The sequence below is a fragment of the Antrostomus carolinensis genome, unplaced genomic scaffold (assembly GCF_000700745.2).
Source record: "Antrostomus carolinensis isolate BGI_N321 unplaced genomic scaffold, ASM70074v2 scaffold4904, whole genome shotgun sequence".
Classification (NCBI taxonomy): Eukaryota; Metazoa; Chordata; class Aves; order Caprimulgiformes; family Caprimulgidae; genus Antrostomus; species Antrostomus carolinensis.
In genome coordinates this window covers 9046-33445 of record NW_010311261.1, presented here as the reverse complement: position 1 = coordinate 33445, position 24400 = coordinate 9046, and the positions used below count along the sequence as shown (strand labels likewise).

The following is a 24400-nucleotide window of genomic DNA, read 5'->3' as shown; positions in this document are numbered from 1 at the left end:
TTTAAACTTCACTAGACTGATTTTCACTGACATTTCATGTCAATTGTTTATTCTTAATAATTATTAATCACTATCACTGTGTATTCAAAACAGATAGGTATTAACATTCATATCCTAAATTAGCTGTGAACGCACAAAGCACTGCAGTCAGCATAGTACTTCATGGTCTGCATCCCCAAGGGTCAAGGTGTTAAGGCTCAAGAGCTGTTCAGTGATGGGAGAGGCAACTGATGCAACAGTCTTCTTTCTCTTCCCTCCTCCAAATTTGATTTCCTCATTTATAAGATGCTACTCTCTCTTGGCAGCTCTTAATCCAGCACTGCACCATATCACTGTGTGCTGTGCAACACCGGGGGACATTACTTCCCCGTGCCAGGGCAGGTGCTGTATCCTATTGCTTGACCATTGTTTTTTCTCCTTGCCTTAGCAGCTGATTCTTTCTTTCAGCAGCAATCCAGTAATGAGTAACTGACCATTCATCAACTGTTTGTCATTCCAGGGTTTCTGTTTTCAACTTTTGCCCATATTTTCAAGTTCTGAGCTTGGACTGTACCTTGTAAAAAGATGCATGTGGTGCCAGGGTGCATTTCGCCCAGGAGGTTCTTAAAAGAAATTTATAACAAGTCTAGCAGGCTGGGGCTCTTGTATAAGTAGTATAGGGCACAGTTATAAGGTGTGAGGCCTATTCCTACTGAAGATAGTACTATTATTACTGGGGAACTGGGTTAAAAAAAAAGCTTTTGCATTGTTTGTCAATTAGTGTGCTTATATTTTAATTCAAAATAGGAGAATATGAAAAATTCTGCTTAGGGAGTTGCTTCTTTAATGTGTGCAACTGAATCTGCTTTGGCTACAGAAGGGAAAGACTGAGGGCTCAAGAGGAAATGACGTTGTCAGACATTTGGGGGGAAGAAAGATTTCAACAAGATTATTGTATGTGCCTGTTACACACACATGCACTTAAAAAAAACCAACCAAAAAACCGTTGAGAAAGCCAGACATGTCTGTAGAAGATGAGAGAAAATGTCATCTTGGGATACATAAAGCATAAACATTGTATTTTCAGTATTTTGTGACACTGAGTGAGTTTATCAAACTAGGTCTTATTCCACTGTTAATGGATATTCCAGGCCTTTTCTGATATTTACAAAAACATAATATTTTGCCTCTGGAATATTTCTTTGTTAGTGCTCTAAACCATCTGACAGTACAGAGGGGTTTTTGTTTGGTTGGTTTTTAGTTTTTTTTGGAGGGGGGATGGATTAGGCAATATTTTGTAATTTAACTTTTAAATGCTGCATCAAGAGCATGTTGGCAATTTTAGAGAATTATTCAGTAAACTCTGTCCATCAGTTCAGTATGAATTTCAAATTACAAAAGCAGCAGTTTATTTTCAGAATATATATCTTTTTTTAATAATATGGTATAATTTTCTGCATCAGGCTAGATAATCAGCTTGTTGCTGTCACACTCTTCCCTCAGAATATAGGGGTCAGAATAGCACAAGGGAATGTCTGTAGGCAAGAGGAAAATTATCTTCATATGGAGATTGTGACCATCCAAGAAAATTGTCAGACAGGTTGAGCATGTAGGATTTCTGAAATACCAGCTGAAATATCTGTTACAAGAAGTAGCAGAAGGCTTACAGCAATATAGATGAGAATTATTACTAGGATTTAAGATAAAACAGGTATAGTCTGAAAACTAGATGAAGTATTGCTTTAATTTTAAGCAAGAGTAATGATCTGGGAATGGGGGAAAGGGAAGCAAAATGTCTCCATAGAAATTTGTTGAAAGAAGGAGTCAGAGTACCATATTCTCATATTGTAAATACCACTTTCCATTTCTGCATTCAGAGATAACTGAGATATAGAACTAAAAGTTTTGTAAGTATATTTTTTTACCAAGTTTTGCTGTGGCTATAATAATGTGTGTCTACAGAATATTTAAGAAACTGAGGTGAATGATGATGCACATTTACACATCTCTTTGTCTGACCTTAATCATGTGAAATTTTATAAAGGAAAGAAGAATCAAACATGGAAGTTAATGAGAGCATGAAATAAAAATGAATTTATTGGTAGCAGACTAATCTGCTAGCTTTGATTTTTTTTTTTTTTTTGACACGTGAAAGCTATGTTGACTTCAAAAAAGCATTTGATATTATGCAAAATGGGAGAATATTCATTAGAATAAAAATGCAAGAAACATGAAGTACTGTCTAAAAGGAATATGAAAAAAAACATAATTGTGGTATTGAAGCAATGAGCAAATCTGACAAAAGGGTTAGACCGCTTTGCTGGCTGAGAGGGGATTTGGTTGTCCTCTCTGAATGATCCTGCGGAAGTAAGAGTAAAAGAAATGAAAATCAATAGTACAATGTACAAGGTCATGCATCTTGATACTGTAATAAGAGCTTTGGTCAAGAAAAAAGGATATTTTATTGTAAGATAATCAGATAAGGTATTTCCAGTATAACTGTAAAAACAATAATACAAACTTTAAAAGGGCTGATGAGTCATCACTTGAGATAACAATGCAGAAAGATTTCAAAACAGAAGCAGGTGTAGATGCTTCTGGAATTATCATGGTATTAGAAATCCTAAATCAAGAGAGGAAACGTTAAGAACAAAGTTATCTTAACCCTGTAGGGTGGCAGATGAGGAAATACAATTATTGCCTATAGAAATATCAGGACCTTTTTTGAAAAACGGGTATGAGAGTTCTGTTCTAAGGCTAAGGAGAAATGTTTGTCATTCCACTCTCTAAGGAGAGAGCGTTCAGGGACACATACGTTGTACTCAACAAACAACCTGGTTTTCTGGGCTCACTAACATTCAAAACCTCAGTCTTTGTTTTGTCATATGAGTTGCATACTTCAATTTGGCTTGGGTTTATATCTGAATCCTCACAGTGTTATGGGTCAAAGTTAGGGTTTTTTTGTTTTGTTTTGTTTTTTCTGTTCTGCTATTTTTCTATGTCTAGATTTTACACCATGTCTTCTAGAGGGGCACGAGGGAAGGTTGGCAGGTATTTTACATGATCTTTTTGTTGAAGAGCTGCTTATATTTACAGTTTTAGGTTTGTTTTTTTTTTTTTTCATCTATTTTCACTAAATTGCAAGTTGCAAAGACAATAATACCAAAGTAATACCAGCATATTGTCAGCTAGTCCCTGCTTGAGGTTGTCACTGGAAACATAGTCTTAAAGAAAAATACATCTAATAGCTGTGCACTGCTGAAATCAAAGGAATGCTGAATTTTTATATTCAAGAACAACTTAAGATCATGACAGAGGAAAAAAAGCCGTCAGAACAAGACAGAGATATAAAGATTCTTGATTAAATATGTAACTGTTCAAGGTCAAAAGAACTGAAGTAATAGAAATAAAAAACTGTCTTTGCTGAAAGCAAGAATTTAAAAATCTCTTGTATACCACCTGTTAACCAGTTCTAGGCACTGAGGTGTTTTGTTTTGGTTTTTTATCGGTGAAAGAATGTAGCTCTCACTTAGCTGATACCTGCAGTTATTGTAGAGGTTTTTTTGGTTTTGCTTTTTTTAAAAACCCATGTACTTGCTGAGTCTGATAATTCTGACATTTTGTAAGTATGTCACTTTAATTTTATGCTGTGAACTGTTTTATGTAAGAGAAACTATATTGTGAAGAGTCCTATTGATAGATTAAACACAAGGTATTATATTCTGTGTTTCTTAGCAGCTTTCTAAGTACATCAGTGTCTTAAAACTGTGTGTGCTTACCCTCACAGGCTTCTTATGAGAGCAGAAGTATGACTATCATAGAATCATAGAATGGTTAGGATTAGAAGGGACCTTAAAGATCATCTAGTTCCAACCCCCCTGCTATCAGCAGGGACACCTTCCACTAGACCAGGTTGCTCAAAGCCTCATCCAGCCTGGCCTTGAACACTTCCAGGGAGGGGGCAGCCACAGCTTCTCTGGGCAACCTGTTCCAGTGTCTGACCACTCTCACAGTGAAGAACTTCTTCCTTATATCTAATCTAAACCTGCCCTCTTTCAACTTAAACCCATTTCCCCTTGTTTTGTCATTAGTTGTCCTTATGAAAAGTCCTTCCCCAGCTTTCTTGTAGGCCCCCTTCAGGTATTGGAAGGCCGCTATAAGATCTCCCCGAAGCCTTCTCTTTTTCAGGCTGAACAGCCCCAACTCTTTCAGCCTGTCCTCATAGGAGAGGTGCTCCAGCCCTCGGATCATCCTGGTGGCCCTTCTCTGGACTTGTTCCAACTGGTCCATGTCTTTCTTATGTTGGGGGCTGTTTCTGGAAACTGCTAAGACTGAAACACATGTAGTCAACATAGTCAGCTTCTAATTTTAGCTCTGCTTCCCAAACAAGGCAGTTTCTTAACTACTGTAGCCAACTGACCCACCTGGCGATGAATTTGGGTTTACCAATTACTGAGTGAAAATCTGCCAAGTCTGACATTTGATTGGAAAACAGTGTTTTTGAGTAAACAGAGAGTTTTAAAAATTGTGATTAGAAATCAAATTATGAGTTATAAATTATAATATATATTCCCTTATTCTTTTTTGGAAAGTTGAATTGTTTGGGTTTTGTTTTTTTTTAGGTTACATTAGCATTTTAACGGGTTGCCATTGATCATTTTATAGTTGTGTTAACCTTTCTGCTATGAATGGTATTGTAGTTGCTATGCAACATTTTACTCTAGTTGTTTAGGGACTCCATCAGGCTTTTATGAGAGAAAGATGTGTTCTGTATGTGTGTCTTATATTCTCTATCACATAACTCTACTCAGAGGATGAAATAATGGATCCACTACGGATCTTAGTAGCATCATAGGGCCACAGATTTTCTCCAGGGATTTTTTTAGGTGAAGTTTAAGGTAGCTTTACCTTTATAGGTACAATATTATTAATGAAATAAATAATTTAAAAGAGAAGAGAAGAGAAGAAGTCAAGTCATTAGATTAAAATTCAGAATATGTCCTTATCTATATATATTGTTCCTACAGAACATATTTAAATGTTAAGTTTACTTCATAAACAGTCAGGAAATAAAGTTTAACTGATTTCAATAATATAAATACCAGATAGAATATATGGTAACAGGAGTTATCCTCAGGTTATTCATGTGGTCTTGATATTTTAATCAACTATTTACGGATCAAGTGTTCAACTTCCGTGCATGCTTCAGATGGTTGAAAGTTGTGTTTCTCTTTTTCTGATAAAGGAAATTTGTGATTCTTCCACATCCTTCTATAAATCTCTGATGCTTCCTGTCTACTCTTTTCTCTTTCGTAAGTCCCTGTTATGCTCTGCTGCACCCTCTTAAGTGCTTGCGTTTTCCTCTAGCTTGGCAAGCAAGAAGAAAGATTTTGCTCTGACAAATTCTGTTGTGTTTTTTACCAGGGATCATGCTTTCGAACTAGGGAGTTGAGTCTTAGTTTCATGCATAGATGTTTAATAGCCTCATTTTCTCTGTTTTGAGAGTCTTATTTTCCTCATGATATTACATACAAATGTTCGTATTTTCTATTTCAACAGAATGAGATTGAAGAAAGCTTTGTTGTTCTTGGAGTAGCTTCAAAACTTGTCCTTTGGTTAATCAGAAGAGACAGACTGGCATATGTATATCTCAGGTTATTTAAAACAGACTGCTAATTGCAGTGCAAAACCTTAGGCATAAAGATAAAACAAAATGCAGTGTTCAAACAGCATACATCTAATCAGAATAAGGCAACTGTGTAAGTGAGGGGAACTGAACATTGTAGACTGAACATTGTAGACTGAACCCCTCATCTTGTAATTTGTTCAGCGTGCTTTCATTTTAGAATTAAAAACATAGTATGCTGAATTTGTAAGGTTTTAACTCATATATTTTACAGTGTTTCTTGTTTAAGGTGTTAACAGAATGAATGCTCTGTGTTTTAGTCTCAGCAGAAAACCTGGAGAAGAGCCTGAAGCATATGGAGAAGCAACTCCAACAGCTTGAGAAGGATTTGCAGACATTTCCAATTCCGGAAGATAAGCATGATAAGTTTGTAGCAAAAATGTCAATATCCTTTGGAGTATTCTTTTAAAAAAAAACAGAAGTAATTTGACTGCATTACCTTAAACTTTAAATTTCTTTGCGTGACTTCTGTCTAGTCTATAGCGTTTATTTTTGAAAAATAGAAATCTTTTTTCCCCTCAAAAACTAAATAGATGAACAGTCCAATTAAATGATTCATCTCTAGTGGATAGAATTTTCTAGGAGAAAAATGCTTATTGTCAGATTTTACACTGTGTAGAAGTTTCTTAATTTAGTGAAAAGTAGTTATAATGGGAATGTTAAGCACTTCGCTTTATTTTTAGTCTGAGGATGTGTTAGAAAAAGATGTCTGTGACCCTGTGTTTATTTGTTTTGCAGTTTATGCATTACCACGGTGAATGTTTTGGTACATGCAACCACGGAACTGAAAAATTTCTCTCATTTCAAAAATGAGATTCATAGCAAGTGAAAACTGGTTTCTGATCTTATTTTTGCCAAAATTCATTTTCTCAGTGTTTGTTCCAAACCCTTCAGCCAACTTCACTGCCTTTCTCATAAGAAAGCCTTGTGACATAAAGATACTTAATTAAAGCAGAAAAAAACATTCTTTCACTTAAACCTCCCTGCCAGATAGATGATGGTCATACACGCTTGGCACTGAGACTAATCTCGAAGCAGAAATATCAGCAGATAAGACAGACAAGTTGAAATTTCCTCAGCAGGCATGGTTAGGTTATTGCCTAGCTGGAAGACTGCTTTGCTATGTACAAAGGCAGAGGTCTCAGGAGACAGTCCTCTTGATTAATTTCATACTGCTAAATAAAAAATGGCAAGTGACCCTGAGGCCAAGTGGATATACTGGTTCTTGCTGCGTTAGGGCCAATTTGCTCTTCAGTAGGCTAGCTGTAGTGCTTACAACTTAGCTTTAGGCCTTCTCTGGACAAAGTGGGTTATCTGTATCTTTTCAATGTTGCCACTAATATTTTGTAAGGTCAGGTATTTTCTTGATGAGGTTGTTCTGGTTGTTGTTGTTACTGGCTTTTTTTTCCAGCTCAGTGTGTTTTTGAGAGATATGTTGCAGCCCACCAGCATGGTTTCTCTATAGTATGAAACATAAGTTTTGTCCCTGAAGAAGCCAAGAGTATAATAGGAGAACTAGGAGAAGGGTCCTGAAGACAAGAGATAAACTATTGCTAGGGAGTTAGAGGAGAATATATCCATGATAGCTTTCTCAGAAATGTTGCTAGGACTATGCAGATCTGTGCTTGGTAAAGAAAATGATCTGTACTCTAGGAAGTTAGGAATGGGAAGAACATATTAAGAAATATAACCTATGAAAAAGGACAGATTAGAACAGAATAGAATAGACTATTTCAGTTGGAAAGGACCTACAATGGTCTTTTAGTCTAAAACAGTCATGCTGGCACTTAAAATACCCTATAACCTTTTGCATTTTTAAGCTGAGGACTAAGGTTTGAAGTAACAGATAATTTAGTATACAGCTTTCTTTGGAGGTGTGGTTATAAAAATTCCATACCTATAAACCAGATATGAAATAAATTAGCAAAATTCAGTTGAGAATGAATGAAGAATACTGTGAAAGAATCACTTAAGTGATTTTTTTTTTTTTTAATTCCCTTAAGAAGGAGAGCACGGGTGAAGTTGAGGAATAAATACGTACTTCTATGCTCATATTAAACATCTAAAATAAAAAGATGATTATGTAGAATGCCTCATTTCCCTTTGTGTTACTGATATGTTGGGTGTTTCTGAAACTTGACGTCAGGAAGTGAGTGGAGTGTTGTGTTAATAAGGTTATAAATTGTATTTAAGGCAAAATAAGTCACTATTTTAAAGAAACAGTATGAAAAGTTAAAATAAAAGACAGATAGGGTAAATAGGCAGACCTTGTCAATAAATACATAACTTTTATAGGAATTGAAATTCTATCCTCATGTATGAAGAGCATTAGAACAGTTTAATGATCACATAAAAAGGATAGTGATGATCTTAGGAAATGCAAAGGAGAATCTACACGTTGTCTTTTTCAAGCATCTCAAAAGCTGTAATCGTGCCAGAGAAGATACAGATTGTCAATGTGTGCCAAGAAGATAAGCTATAACCATACACTTTGCATCAGTTTTCTCTAGGGAGAACTTCAGTTGATCCCACTGTGCAATATTTTGAATGGAAGGATGATCTCAAATGAAGGAGTCAGTAGAAATTTTTTTAAAGGAAAATATAAAATAAATTATATTTAATTTATAAATAAATAAATCCCCAGGAGTAACCAGTGGTCACAAAAGACTTGAAAAGATTTTAAAGTTAACCCAAATATAAACCTATTGGACTGCAGATCCTTACATGAACTAAGTTAGCTCAAGACATCAGGGGTATCAAAGCAGAAAAGAAGCACCTGAGTTTTTTTTAAGTGAGTTTGCAAGGAGGATCTGCAAGTCTGGCTTCTCTACCAAGAAAACTGATGAAGAGTAAATAAAAACAGAACCAGCATGTATATATGGGAGTCAGCATGAGTTTTGTGAAGACACACCATCCCTTGCAGATCTATTACAGCATGCAGAGAAAGGTAGGACAGTTGGTAGAGCATAACTGAATTTCCATGCACCTTTCAACAAGCTATATTAACAAAGACTTCCAGGGAAATAAATTTCTTAGGTCAAAAATGGAATGATTATTTTTTCTGGATAATATCTAAAAAAAACCCACCTAAAAACAACCAACTACCATGTCAACATGGAGATACTGGCAGATGCTGACAAAAGAGCAAGTGAACTTCAGTGATTATAGAGTAACAGATCTGGAAGAAAAATGTTCTATTAGAACAGTTGTTGTTAAGAGCAAACACAAAACATAAGTTGCCTTAAAAATAAGCATGCTATTATGTCTTGAGTGCTTCCGTCGCCCCATCTCAAAAAGTATACTGTATATCTACTGATATGGCAGAGAATGTTGACAATGATCAGCAGTAGGCAATAGTTTCTGCATAAGGGATATTTTAATAGATTAGAACTCTCAAGGTGGAAAATCAAAAAAGTTAGGAAAATATAATAAAAATGCTTGCAATTTTGTATGCCATGCAGTAGGAAAGTTAGGAACATATTAATTGTATCTTACAAATAATCAGGATTCATCCCATGTGAAATATTCTCTAGCGGGTTAAAACATACTAATGGAAATGTTTTCTTACACAACAGACAATTAAACTGTAGCATTCACTTTTAGGATGTTATAGAGGCTGAAAATGTAAATGAATTTCATATAAAGAGTGAATCGTTAGTGACCTAAAGATAGTAAGTCTGGAGCTGTTAAACACAGTAGTCCAGAGTTAGCTTTAGCTCAGAAAAATCGTTAACTCAGACTGTTAGAAACAAAATACTACATCAGTTGAATTATCATGCTGTACTTGCCAGGTTTCCTTCTTGTTTTCCCTACTCATTGGGTATTGACTGCTGTCAAAAACAGGTGGGATGAATATTTGGTCTTACTCACAATAATCTATCAGTGCAGCTAATACCAGCCATACTACATATTATATTGTATTAGACTATCCAAATACAATATTTTGAACAGTAAACTGTTCACCTACTATCTCTCCCAGCAGACAGGCAGTAATTTCAAAACAGTAAAGTTGCATATGGTTTCTAGTAAAGTCTATGAACACACTAATTAAAGAAGCTCACTTTTTGAAAAACAGGAACCTCAATAAATTACGAAGCAAAAAAGGTTTGATGTAAAGGTTAGATAATCCTGCACAGCGTGATGGAGCCTGGACCTGTCTTTACTTTTATTCATATGACAAGGAAAGCTGAATGATGCTGATGTCTTGAAAAGCATTCAGCTCATAAAAAGAAACCAGCAGGAAATCTGAAAAAGGAAGGATGATGCTTTGTTGGAAATAATTTTTCATCCTGAATACAATTAGGCTCCATGGACAAGCAGGCTTTTACAGTCTGTCGCTAAATATCACAACCCAAAGGCCCCTAATGAACTGATTAGCATTCTTGTTTCTTTAGGAAGTCGGATATATGCACAGTTGGTGCACTCTTTCATTGACAAAATCTATAATTATGAATATTTCTCCTATATATTAGATTGTGCTAGTTTGTCAGTCATCTTATGTATTCTATCTGCAAAGAAATTATAGTTATTATTGCAGATCTGTTTGCTTTAATTAGGAAAGTAAAAAAATATTGAATTTATATTGATCTAGAGTATTAAATCGAGTGAAATGTTCAATAAAAAGCACAATGAACAAAATACACTTGTATGTTAAAAATTAAAAATTAGGTGGGTTTATGGAGAGTATTTAAATTGCATATTAAAAGCTTAATTAAGTAATTTAGTCCATGTGCTCTTTATCAATCAAGCTCACATCTCATGATTTTCTAAGTAGCAGCTGAGAAACTCTTGAAGAAGTTTCAGCCTACCACTGAAAGGTAGTGTTGATGGCTATTTTTACAGAAGCTCATGGAACTAATACTTGAGAGACAATGAGCTGGTTGCTGCCTTTCAGCTAGGAACAGAGTTTTTTCTTTTTTATCAGTTCTCTGTTCCTTTTTCCTTGTCATTTAAATTGATTTGTTGACCTTGTGAAAAGAGAAGGAAGGAACAGCACTTACCAAGTCAGAGCCTGATTCAAGTGAGGTAAAAGAAACCCATTTCAGCTGCAAGGAAGAGACTACATGCTGCCTCTTACTTTATCAGCCTCATAGTTTGAACTTCCCTCTGTGCAACACCAACAAACTGAGGTCTGAAAGATGTCCTTGCATCCTAAGGACTTTGGAAGATTACAGGACTTGAGCTGGTTAGGTGGAAAAAGAATATATGTTGCTTTTTGGGAAAGGGTCAAGATGTTCACTGTGTGGACAGGTATATAAAATAGGCCTTTGACAAACAATATAAATTTATATAGGTCTTTAATATCTTGTCTGGACTTCAGGCATGTGTAACAGCTAACACTGGTTTTGCTTGTAATATCTGGGGTACACAAACTGTGCGCAGCAGCTCTGTGTGTTGACAAATGCTTGTCAATTTGTTTTAGTATTGTAACAGAGATAAGTAGGAGTGAGTGAGTCAAAGAAAAAGTATGATTTGAAAAATACTCTTCAGAAGGTACTAATTGAAAAATCTAAACTTTTTTATGTGTTTCTTGAACTGTTATATTCAGATATGGAATTTTACTGTTGAACCTTGCTATGTGTATATAAAAGGAGGTCTCTATGACATGTATTTTTCAGACAATTGCAACTATTTTACCAAGAACTTGATGTAAGAAATCTGCAACAGAGCCCTGCAACATTCACACCTTTTTTCCTTATTAGAAAATAATTTGCTGAAATGCTGGTTTGAAGTGACCTCAAAGTCTTTTTGCATCAGTCTTCAAAGTTTGCCATGTTTTTATGGAGACTGTTGCTGGCTAGTGTAGTGGCAGTCGCAGTTCCATTTTGAAGATATGTAGCATCTATGCACCTGTTAATCTTTTATTCTTAAGCAGAATAATATTCCTTTTTTCAGCTTTCTGCATTTAATACATAGGTTAGTTTGTGAAAAAAATCACAAGTGGTGAATGTGGAGTCTTTTAAGGAAATGTTTGGTACAGATTAAAATAATTCATTATCTGTTCTAGGGTAACGTCTGCTTTTATTTGGCTTTATACTCTGTTCTATATTAGCGTTTTATATACCACAATATATTAAAATCAGTATAAACTTCAGACAAGTAATTCACTATGATAAGAGCTGTGATGAATATGAAAGACCAAACATATAGCAGTTAGAAACTTTTTGCCACAGATATTACTTGTCTCAGCCCTGCATTGCTTTCTTGTTCCATTAATGAGCAGAATGATGATCTGTAGTCCCATGAGTCCAAAAAGGCAGTCCGTGAAGTGAAGCCACTTCAGTAAAAGTTAACAAATGCCTAACTTCTTGATTTCCTTTTCCTCCCACCTGTGTTCAGCTCTGCTGTGCTTCTGTCTTCATTCATCCAAAGCCAGTGAATTGTGTAGCTGATAATGCATATATATCAACCTGTTCATAATAATTACAGTTGGGATTGCTTTACTCAGTAGTATTCCCTGTTGTCTCCAGTTTAACTAGTGCTGGCTAACAAAAGCCATATTTAAGGAAAAAAGGAAGAGGATTTATTAAAAATACCTAAATTGAAGCACAGTCTCAGTAGAATGCCAAGAGCTTAGGATATCCCATAATGCACCAGATGGAAAATAATAGTCTAAGGATTCATTGCGTCTGGCATTGAAATACTTGATAGTAAAACATCTTTCCAGAGTGCTGTATTTTGAGTTTAAAATTGTGTATCACATATTCAGGGGGAGTCAGATTTAACGGTATAAACTAAGCAGCCTAAAGGGACTCTGTTAACATAGCTGTAACTTTAGCTGTGTCTTGCAGAATATCACAGAAATTTTGGCTCTCTCGCCTCCCCACCCCTCCCAAATTTCCTTTTCAGAATACACTCTGGCATATCTTTCATTTACAAGATGAAGCATACATTTTATTGATAATTTTAACTTTTTTTCCTCAGTTTTTTTCCTTCCTAGAAAACTGAAGGAAATTACTGGAATGTTTGATGTATGGCATTTATACATGGTGACAACAAAAATACATAGTGACAACAAAACAAATTTATCTAATTTTCCTTTACGCTTCCACTCTGTGGAAATAAGCAGCCTCATAATTGCAAAAAATAAGGTAGTTTTCCCTAAGTTCTGTTAATAATCTCAGAATCATGCATAACAAGTATCCTAAATTGTAGCATCAGAAATAAACAGGATATAGAAATGCTTGTTTCTAGTTTAATTCAGCATTAAATTTTCTGGTTTTGTTTTTTTTTTACAGTTGCTTGTTGTTTTGGTTTGTTTAGGTTTTTTTGAACTGCTGACGTACATTTCTTTTGATGGTCCGAACTTGTGTTTTGACATGTCTTGTTTCTAGTAATCCTTTTTTTTTATTTAATATTTGGGCAGCTGTTACATACTAACCTCTCATTGACTTCTCTTGCTGTCCCACCAATAGCTTTTTAACAACCTTAATAATTTAAAAGTAACTTAACTCTAAAGGGTAGATTCCTGTAAGCTTTGCGCACCTTGGGAACTAAGTAAAGGAGAGAGATTCAAATTGATATGGAAGAAAAAGTGGGCCAGCAACATCAATTCTCTGTGAGCTGTTGCTAGCCAGTCAGCACAGGCAGTCTGAAGCCACTCACAAGCTGAATGTTATGAAGTGAACAGAAACATGGAAAGAAGCTTATACTGGCTAAGGAGCCTTGTCAGAGGAAGAAAAAGTCTGAAATCAAGGGGTTGGGGGGGGATGACGGAAGAATTATCATTAAAAATCATTGAAATCTAGGCTTTAGTCAGTCCTTTTCTACAAGACTGTCATAGTGGACACTGTTCTGCCCTTACAGACCCTTCTAATAGCCATCATAGCGACTAATTTGAATTTTGTAAAAGCACATCATCTCTCCTTTTCTGCATGTCTCTGAGAACGTTATTGTATGACTTTCTGGTATGGATTCTAAGTCACAAAAAGAATACCATTAACTGCTTCCTTCATATTTTAAAAGCAACGTTAACAAACCAGAAGGATATTTAATAGTGAAGTTCAAATGGGATTCAGGCTCTAAACAAAACTAAAAGAATAGTGCATTGTAAAAAACCTGAAGAGTGAAACCAGTCACCCAGCACTAAATTGTTACTGTATATTTAAAACAGCATGGTGGACAAAAATTCTATTTGTCTAGATTTTAATACACTTGATTAAAAATCCTGTGCTTCATAAAATAAAGTGACCATAGTGTAATATAAAGTATACAAGTACAGTAAATTCTCTTTTGCGATAGTTGGGGTGGGCAATTTAAAGTAAATGTAAAATTGCCATTTCTTGGTTTTTGTTGTTTTTTCTGCAGCAGCAAAATAAACATAAATATTTGTTTACCTGCCATTTCATTAAAGTAAACACTTTATGAAGTTGTCCTTCATAAGGAAATGACTACACAGAATATTTCTTCTTTGAGCCTATTTGACAAACTATATTATCAAAAGCCTTGAATGAATATAGGAGTTTTATTTCATTTATGTTATGCAGTATTTTGGTGCTGTTTATAAATTGTCTGTCTCTTGTAGAAGTAGTTCTATTGTTTTCACCTCTAATTTAATTAAGTTTTATCAACATTGCAAATAGCCTTGGAAAAAGCATAAATACCTGATGCAGCCATTAGGAACAGAAATGAATGCATTGCTGTTGCTACGACAGCATTAAAAAAAACCAAAATGCTGCCAAGATGAAGTTTTGACCTTTCATGATTTTTACTTTTAATGCTATTTATTATTATTTTTATTTTTACTCTAATTTTAGCAGGAACTATACTATTTCTTGACATATTAAAGTGTTCAGCTATTGGTAACTGTACCTAAATTCAATTTAAATTGTAATTTATGTACCTATACCTTTATTTTCAATAAGGGGATGACAATGCTAAATGAACTACATAGGTGTTTGAAGTTAGATTAGTCCCATACATTTCATTTCATACAAAATTATATGTTAATGGATAATCTTTAAATTTAAAGTGGCTGAGAAAATTTTATTAAAGCACTCTGATTTATTAACAGGCCTAATGTACATAATAAATAGAAGGAAGCATATATGGCATGGAAGGAATCCTTTTGATACTTCATTTGATGCAAATGAAAAATGTGTACAAAATACAGATCAGTGTTAAGTAAAAACTGTGGGTTTGACTGGGTTCGCTGATCATTCTTGCAGCCTTAACGGCAGTGTACAGCTTTCTAGTTCATGCCAAAGAAGATTTTCAGAAACTTTCACGAATGCATGAGAACATGGAAAAACTCTATCAGAATGTGATGAAATATTATGCCATTGATCTGAAGAAAGTTTCGGTGGAGGAGTTTTTAATGGACTTAAACAACTTCAGGACAATGTTCATGGTACAGTCTGTTTATTTTATGTCTGATGTTTCTTAGAAATTATATTTGTAATTTTTCAGTTACTGAACAAATTAACAATAACTTTTCTCCTTCTCAAATGGTATACTTATATCAGAAATTTTACTTTGCACATCCTAAATTCTTAGGATTTCCTAAGGGTAATGACGATTTTAATTATTATTTGTGGATTATTTCTTTCTGGAAGAATTAGAGATTTCTAATAACAATGAATGTAATTTAAAACTAAGCCTCTTATATGCATGTATAGCCTGAAGGTGAAAAACTTGAAACTCTACCTTTTTTAAATACAACTACATTATTTGTTTTTAAAGGGTGCTTGTTATTTACTTAAAATAAATATTCTAACAATTATTCTGTATTTATAATGCACACTCTTCCCATGCAAAATCCAGACCCAAGATTTTATTTTGTTTAATTTTTCATTTGCCTGCAGCACTTGATCAGTGTCAAGGTTTGCATCTGTAAGCAGAATCCCTGCTGTGGAAATTCAGAGCTCTTTATCCTGGCTTAAAAAAGTAGCATATTTTCCTCAAACTTGGTCTGTTTCTAAGGACCTTTAATTTTTATGATAATAGATTGTCTAGGATTTTAGGTTTTATGCATTTTAAATGCTTACTTTTTTCTTTTCCCTTTAAAAAGGGAAAATTATGATCGAGGGGGGGGCGGGCTAAGAATTATTATTTTATTATTATTTAAAATATTTAAATTATATTTTAGAAACGGACATTGGGCTGATCCAGGTTATTGTTGAGTAGCTCCTGTTGTACCGAGCTCAGAACATAGTTATGACCATAATTCAGACTCATTGTGAGTTAGCCTTAGAGTCATCTAAAATAGTCATAGATGGGGAAGTTAGCTCTGTCTTTATATCACAGGGCAGCATCTCTATTATGTATACAAACGTTTGCACATGCTACACATACTAGCTCATCATAAAAGCTTGAGCTATTTTGGAAATCTAGTTTTATTTTTCTTTAGGTATTTTTTGAGTCCCAATGCATTTTCATTATGCTTACAAATTTTATAATGGGGTGTGAGGGGGGCGGGGGGGGTAATGGATTTTTTATTTTTAGATTCTGCTGAAATGGGATTTAAGAGTTTTAACAAAAGACCTTTCTGAAAAGTGAAGTAGAAATTTCTCAACAGAGTATTTCTTTATATGTTTGGAGCTTATTATATATTACCATAAACAGTCTTCTTGCAAATTTTAGGATAATCAGATATTCTCCAAAATGTTGCAGGTTCTTTTACCATTGTCAATGTAGTTCTTCTGGGAGAAGGATGATAAACTTGATATACTTCAGAATATATCATCATATACTCAAGACACCCCTCAATTTAAAATAACCAAACAATTTCAGTAAAGTTAATGGCAGTATAAGTTCAAATTACTTTTATAGGACTCTTATTTAGGATTAGTCAGGATTGTTATCTTAATGATTTATAACTACATTCAGACTGGAAAAGTTAGGGGAGCAGGGAGAGGTTGTTAATTTTGTGTGGAGGTTGTGGTTTTCAGTTGTTTTTTTAAGCTTTCTTTGCAAAAAATATTTTTTTCTCTTGGACTCTGAACACTTGACTGGTAAGCAACTCTTTCTCAATGAAGAAATGGAAGAAGAAAATTCAGGTCCCCAATTTTGTATGAATTTATTAATTTGGATAACTTGGAAAAGTTGACTTGTGTCACATCTGGCTACCCATGATTGCATAGCTTAACTTCCTGGCTATACACCTGCTGGAATGTTATCTGAGCATGAGCTTTGTGACAAAATCTGGAGCAGTTATCCAACTCATGCCTATAGATCTGTAGAAAGATTCAGTTAGTCATTTTACCATCTACTCCTCATTGCAGCCTAACACTTATCATTACAACACACTTATTCAAGTTGCTTGCATGTTTCCCAATCTTGTTTAGTTTTCTTCGGTTGTGGGTTTTTTGTTTTTGTTTGTTTAAATTATTTCAGACATGTCCGAGGGTGTAGATAGGGAAAAACAGTGCTGTCGTAGATATTGGGAAAGGGTTTGAAATTCCTGTGTCCATCTATTTTGAGGAAATGACTTAAAATGGAACCCATATTTAGCAAACATATTGGAACATGCAAAGATTACCAAGCCTCTGCTACTTCAGAGTTTAACAGCTAAATCCCTAGAAGGCAGAGTCTTCAATCAGGATAATTTTGCTTAGCAAGTTACATATGCCAGATTTTTCAACATGGGCATTGATTAAGTTTTCCTAACTTGATTGGTGCCTAATTTGAAACTCGAGTCTGGTTTAAAAATTGCTAAATATTATGAAATAGTTGTATGGCTTTAATTTCTGATTTTTAAACCACAGTTCCCATTTAAATGCTATAGAACAAGAATTCTAAATGCTTAGGTTCATCTTGAATTGGAGACTCAAAGAAGTAATTATGCTTTACCTTAATTTCCCCATATTTCTTTTTGTGTCTTTAAAGTTAGCACTGATACTAACCACTGTTTCACAGCACTGTTATAAAGATAGATTAATTAATGCTTCAAAACAGTTAGATATTATTGATGAGCATGATAGAAGAAACCTTGAGGAAAATTAATAATTCTGTCTTGCAGAGCACAGTTTGAAGGCTATATGAAAAAGGTATGTAGATAAGGCATGAAATCCTTTATCATTCAATGACACTGAACAAAATATTGAGTAGCTGCTCAGTTTTGAGACTTTTTTGAAAAGATTTTTGAAATGCCTAGCATGAGACATCTGAGGTCTGATTTTCAGAACTGTTTACCATTGGTCTTGATTACTGACAGAAACTGAAGGTGGTTGGCATCATAGAAAACTTATCTCAAGACTTTTAAATTTCGTGATGAAAAATCATTGGATTCTTAAAAAGTCCAAAACTGAAAGACTACTTGTCACCAGTAATGTGGGAAAGTAAAGTTCAGCCATCCTTGTTGTCAAGCAAAGTTGATAATTTTCATACAGTACTTACCTACTTAAAATGCTTTGTGTTCTTAATTAATAAAAAAAATCTTTAAAACTGTAAAAAAAAAATCTTTAAATCTAGAGTCATAGAGATAGATTCATAACGAACTTTGGACTGCACTTTGTACTTCAGTGTCGTTAGGCAGCTATGACAGCTGTTTTTCACACTCTGTGATCACAAAATTTAGAGCAGTTAGTTGGCCAGATCTAAAAAATGGGTGAAGCACCTTATCTTCAATGCTTTAACTCCCAAAGCTAAATTCCTGGTACAGTCAGGGGAACATCTTAGGTATCAGAAATCTCCATTAACCTCAGACTCACAGAATGGTTGAGGTTGGAAGGGACATCTAGTCCAACCACCCTGTTCAAGCAGGGACACCTAGAGCACATGAACCAGGATTTGGTCCAGATGGTTTTTCAATATCTCCAGGAGATTCCACAACCTCTCTGGGCAGCCTGTTCCAGTGTTCAGTCACCCTCACAGTAAAGTTTTTCCTTATGTTCAGGAAACTTCAGGAAGTTCAGGAACTTCCTATGCTGCAGTTTATGCCCATTGTCTCTCATTCTGTTGTTGGGTGCCAATGAGAAGAGTCTGGCCCCGTCCTCTAGACACTCTCCCTTTGGATACTTAAAAACACTGATCAGATCCCCTCTGAGTCGTCTTTTCTCCAGGCTTAACAAGCCCAGCTCCCTCAGCCTTTCCTCATGAAAGATGCTCCAGTCCTTTAATCATCATAGTCGCCCTTCGCTGGACACACTCCAGGAGTTCCATGTCCTTCCTGTACTGGGGAGCCCAGAACTGGACATAGTACTCCAGATAGGGCCTCACCAGGGCTGAGTAGAGGGGCAGGATCACCTCCCTTGGCCTGCTGGCAACACTCTGCCTAGTACAACCCGGGACACTGTTGGCCTTCCTGGCCACAGAGCACACTGCTGGCTCGTATTTAACTTATTGTCCACTAGGACTTCCAGGTCCTTCTCCGAAGGGCTGTTTTCCAGGAGGTCAGCCCCCAACCTGTACTGGTGCAGGGGTTTATTCCTTCCCATATGCAAGACCCTGCACTTTCCCTTGTTGAACCTCATGAGGTTCCGCTCTGCCCATCTCTCCAGCCTGTCGGGGTCCCTCTGAATGGCAGCGCAGCCGTCTGGCGTATCTGATGCTCCTCCCAGTTTAGGATCATCAGCAAATCTGCTGAGGAGGCACTCTGTTCCTTCACCTAAGTCATTGATGAATAGGTTGAACAACAATGGTCTGAGTATAATGAACTCTTTCTGTGTTTTCATACTATCAGAGGTACTGCTCACAAGCTCATTCCCTTCCTTGGAAGGATAGCTTTCTGAAATAACATGAAGCAATTATAGTATTTCTTCTTCTTGTGTTTGTCTAATGGTTAGAATTTTCCTACAGTTGTAGGAGAGGGAGGGAAGAGGCCTTGAGTCAACAATTGTTATGTCCAAGACAGTACACTAATCATGGGACTGTAGAAACCCCTTGCTCCTATCAACACTACATTGCTCTGCAGCAGAAATGTGACTTAAATAAGCAGAAGTAGAACCAAGTAAGAGTTTGTTCCCTAGGCTCTGGAGTATTTTTCTTTTATATATAATGCAAATAGTTGAATAGAAATCAGAAGTGATCCTGGAAAGCACAAAAGAGAACCCAAGAATGCCTCCATCTCAGAAACTGTAGGCCTTGGCACGGTATGCAAAAGGCATATTCTTTGTTAATTCTTATGAAAGATTCTTATTAACTTCATACTGTGCCCTAAGATGAATGCAATGCTGCTTGTACATAGCAGATGTGATCAGAGCATGTCTAACTTTTTAGACCTTTTGGAAGTGTTAAGACATTTGATCTTTGAAATGCAAACAGTGTGAGAGACAAGTATGTGTTAGTCTCCATCAAGTTTGTGGCAAGTCTTGATATAAACATTTTACAGAACTTTAGACACCTGTGTTTTGTGTTGAAAATGCACAGAACACGTAGGATAGGATTTGACTCTATGGCATAAACATCTAAACTTTGGCATCTGTATGTGAGCTTGAGTGTCTAATCTCCTGTTCTAGTTAAGGGAGATGCATACTCAATACAGTTACTGGAGTTTGGAGAGTTGTCTGCCTAATGTCTTAAAGGAGACCTAACAATAGAAGTGCCTAGTATCATGGAGAGGTGTCTCAAATGGTATCCAAAACATCATCAGCCTGAAATTTTAAGTTATGCCACAGAACTTATGGAAGACCAGTGTCCTGCTAGAGAAAGGCTGGAGGCAAGGTGTGATATTCCAAAGCATCCAATTTGCACTGAATATGAAGGTGTGAGCTGCTAAAACAAGCCCAGTTGATCAGTGTGATTAGAAAGGAATAGACACCTGCATTTGGATGACTGCAGTCTGAGGGTGAGTCCTACTGGTATTATTCTGGGGGAAAAACTAGATGCAAAGTACAAATTTCCTTGGTCCATCTGTTACGAAAGTGTGTAATTTTTGCCAAAATTGTATTTGGGCTCGTGTCCCATTTGAGTTTTGCCCAACAGTTTATCTACAGAAAGTCCAGTCTGGAAATCAGCAAATAATCTGTTAAAATTAATTCAAACCAGAATTTTAGTATTTTGTAGTAGGCTTCTACCCTCCCCCTTCAGTATCAAGAAACTTGGCAGAAGTGACTCTGAAGAAGACACTGTGGAAGTACAGTTCTGCTTTGTCTAAAAAGTCCACTTCATTGTAATTTTTCATGATTGAAAACTTATTCTTTTTCAGTTATCAAAACCAGGTATTTCTTCAGAAGATTTATACTTGGTTTTTTTTTTTTCCTTCCTTTGGTCACTATCTATTGTAGTGATGCTACAAATAGTACCTGTGCAAATATTGCTGTAATCCACATTCATTTGTGCTTTATAGTCCTCTTCAGTCTATTCTTACTTTTTTTTTCTGAGTGCAAGCTGGACATCTTCCCACTTAAAACAACATGAGACATTAATTATCCCTGCAAATGTGCAGCCTCTGCCTCAGACCATGTAAAGGTGTTAGCCATTTTGTAGGAGGGGATACTTTGATCTATTGTGAAAGATTAGATTTTGTGTAACTGCATTCTGAAGAGAAACTTTCTGCAATGAAGAATAACTTCTTGGCACCTTACATTTAAAGCAAGCCACAGTAGAGCACTGAGAATTTACCAGTGTACATAGCTAACATTAAAATGATTAAAAAGTAATCTTAAAATAGCTTTGTTAAAAAAAATATTGAACATGACATGTTTTTTTTGCTTAATGTCTGAATATGCAAAATAATGACTTAAAAACACTGAAACTCAGTTCCGCTTTGGCTTCACTGGAAGCTTTGGAGTGCTTATTTATAATTCAAAATAAACAGTGTTGTACGGCTATTAACCAGAAGACAAGAATTTATAAACCCAGTGAATTAATTCATATGTGGATAAGAATAAGAAAAATGCACAGCTAAGTCACCCAAACAGCCTTGTTTTTCTTGGTATAGTGGCAGCATGAGAAAGAATAGATGTTGAAACTATTTTAGAAATACAAATAGTAACATACTTAGAGTTTTGTAAAAACAAGTGGTTTAGATATTTTGAGTTCTTCCTACATTAATGTGTGTATTAGGATGTATTTCTTGCTAAATTTGTAATCCCCATTTGGGGGCATTTAGTAAGCTTTTAATGTATTTATTCTGAATTTGCTTACTCTTCTGAATAAAACGTACTAAAAATGAAATGTAAAATATTTGTTTGGCTTGATAAATTAAGGTTAGTTAGGAGGTGTTATTTTAAAGCTTTTTTCTTTGTTTTTAAGGTTAATCTTTTTTTTTGCTGACTTCAGTTTTAATGGCACTCCTTTTTTTGTAGCAAGCAGTAAAGGAGAACATGAGAAGAAGGGAAGCAGAAGAAAAACAGAGACGTGCTAAAATAGCTAAGGAGAAGGCAGAAAAAGAAAAACAAGAGAGGCAACAAAAGAAAAAGCGCTTGTTAGAGATGAAAACAGGTAAGTAATGTAGAAAATGCATTTTACGTAGCATTTTACTGGAAATAAAGCTGCTGGTTTTCATTATCTGAATGTGCTATAAGAAAAAACAGAATAAATGGATGATTTTCACCGATTAAAGTTTACAGCAGAGAGGTTCTTAAATTTTGTTTTGTTAATGATCTTCCCTAATTACCTGTTTTCCTCAGGCTATTTTAGAACTCATAATGCTGCTTTGTATTTTTCCATTAGAGTATATTGAACACTGTGTGACCAAGTATAAGTTCAGTTATGTTCAGAATCCCTTACATTACCTGAGAACAGACATTTTCCAAATCAGAAAGCCATTTTCTTTCTTTTAACTGAAGTTACATATTCATTTTTATTCTTTTATGTGAATAAGCCCTTCCTGAAGTACTCTGGATTCTTCTTTGAGTATGTCAATTGTTATTTCAATAGGTCCTTATTGAAACACCTTAAAAGAAACCTCAGACATGCATTTTTAAAGTTACTCATTTATGCTGTGTTGTCTTTTGTACCAAAAGAGACAGCAGACACTGAGTTCTCTGTTACTAAAAAAGATGTCTGATGATCCTCTATACTGCTATATTTTATCCCAGACTGAGCTTCTGGAATCTTTCAGAATGATACATGACTTACTGTGTAAATTATCGTGAGCTACTTCCATTTTTTTTCTGAGCAGATCTTGTTAAACAGTTCCCCCCTCAAACCCTGTTCAGCACCTTTGGCATAAATGATTATCTGTCTCTTCCACGTTTCACTAATAGCCAGAGTAGGTGTGTTTAGTTTCAGAGATTCTTCAAACTAAAAGTCTTTGATTTATTTTCATAAGAACATCTATGTCTTGAGGTGCAAGACTAAAGCTTTCTCTTAGGATGGGGAAAGCAGGTGGCTGCCCTCTGAACACAGAATTTCTAATTCTTTAGAAGTAGATCCAAGACCCAATCAGAAAACTACCAGTGACAATCTTTTTAAGGCTCACAGAAGATAGGGAAGGCTGCAGAACACTGGGAAAGGGTAAAACTGGTGTCTGTATTCATGCATAGTTGGAAGGGTTTCGAAAGAGGTTAGATACTCTTTTCTCAGACATGTTGTATGTATGACTGATAGCGCTTCAGATTGACAATTTATAGTCTTTCAGGGAAAATGAAAGCTCCTCTCAAGTCCTGTTCTTCATAATGTCATGTTAAGACTTTGCAGAATACAGATGACAATGTTACGGACTTCTGAGTCATATACCCATGTATGTATGTAGGCCTCTGGTAGTTAAACCTACTTCTTCAGCTAATGTAGCTGGAAACTGCGTACTTGTCATCTACAGATCAGCTAGGTCATTGAGTAAATAGCTACTTTGTCTCTTAGTAGCTTTTTTTTTTTTTTAAATCATATAAATATGTAGAAAGGGGTTTCTTGATGTTGTTAGCAGCCTCTTAAGGTTCAGTGTGGAATGTCTGATTTAAACAGCAGTTGGGAAAAGATGATGTTAAGATCACCTGAAACTATAAAGGTCTTTAGTCAGATACTCACTAAGTTGGCCTCTGATTAGTTGTTTCGTATTCTACAGAGCTTTTAGTGAAGTTTCTTGTGCTTTTTTGCAACATCATTTTAAAAGTCGATTAGAAAACCCAAATTCTAGCAGTGGAAAGCACTTGTGGTAGACTTGTTTGTCAGAAAGGTTAGCAACAACAGTATGAAAAGTGGGGGTTGTTGGGTTTTTAATTTTATTTTGATGGTCTTATCAAAACTGTGTTTACTAATTGAAGAGGCATAATGTTGTTCTGATTCTGATGGAAGAGTAACATAGATATTAAAAAATGTTTTTTTTTTCCTTTTTTTCTCTCTATTTTTTTTTCTCCTAGCTATAACTAGTTAATTTAAAGGCTATCTTCTCATTAAGAATCTGTAAATTAGTCGCAAAAATGTTTACATCTGACTTAAATTTCTAAGCAGGTCATCCCTCTGCCAAAGTACCAAAACACTCTTACCTGGAGTGTGACTGTGGAGTAACTGATTTTTACTGCATATCATTTATTTATATGGTGACTAGATAAAATGTTGCATTTGTAGGAACATTATTTCAATTATTGCTTAAATGAAGTAGCTGAAAACTCAGTGATGTCACCATCCTAGAAAATATTTTCTGGGATTCAATCAGGTGCATACTTAAAGAAGAGAAAAGTATAAAGTATATGTACTAACTAGTTCTTCAAGATTTTTTCTTCTTAGTGAAGTGATCATAAAGTACTCTGCATGTCCACTCTACATTTTTCAGTAACTTTGCTCTTTAACTGAAAATTACCAGAGCATTAGGGGGCCTGTGTATCACTGTGTGTGAAGCAAAACCAGGACACTGTGCTATATACTGCTTTAGAGTTTCTTAACTGTTTCTCTTATACTTGAACCACCCCCACC

At 35.4% G+C, this 24400-nt stretch overlaps 1 protein-coding gene across 1 annotated transcript in view; it reads left to right on the top strand.

Annotated features, from left to right (window-relative positions):
- The window catches only part of DIAPH3 (diaphanous related formin 3), a gene marked incomplete at its 3' end in the record, with an annotated part of 101694 nt that extends 79706 nt beyond the window's left edge, over positions 1 to 21988 (top strand). Inside the window, exons 15-17 of the mRNA XM_010166671.2 lie at positions 5926 to 6050; positions 14850 to 15014; positions 21853 to 21988. Of these exons, the coding sequence (XP_010164973.2) occupies positions 5926 to 6050; positions 14850 to 15014; positions 21853 to 21988 (426 nt within the window). The remainder of the gene's footprint in view (positions 1 to 5925; positions 6051 to 14849; positions 15015 to 21852) is intronic.
- Positions 21989 to 24400: the final 2412 nt, after the last annotated feature.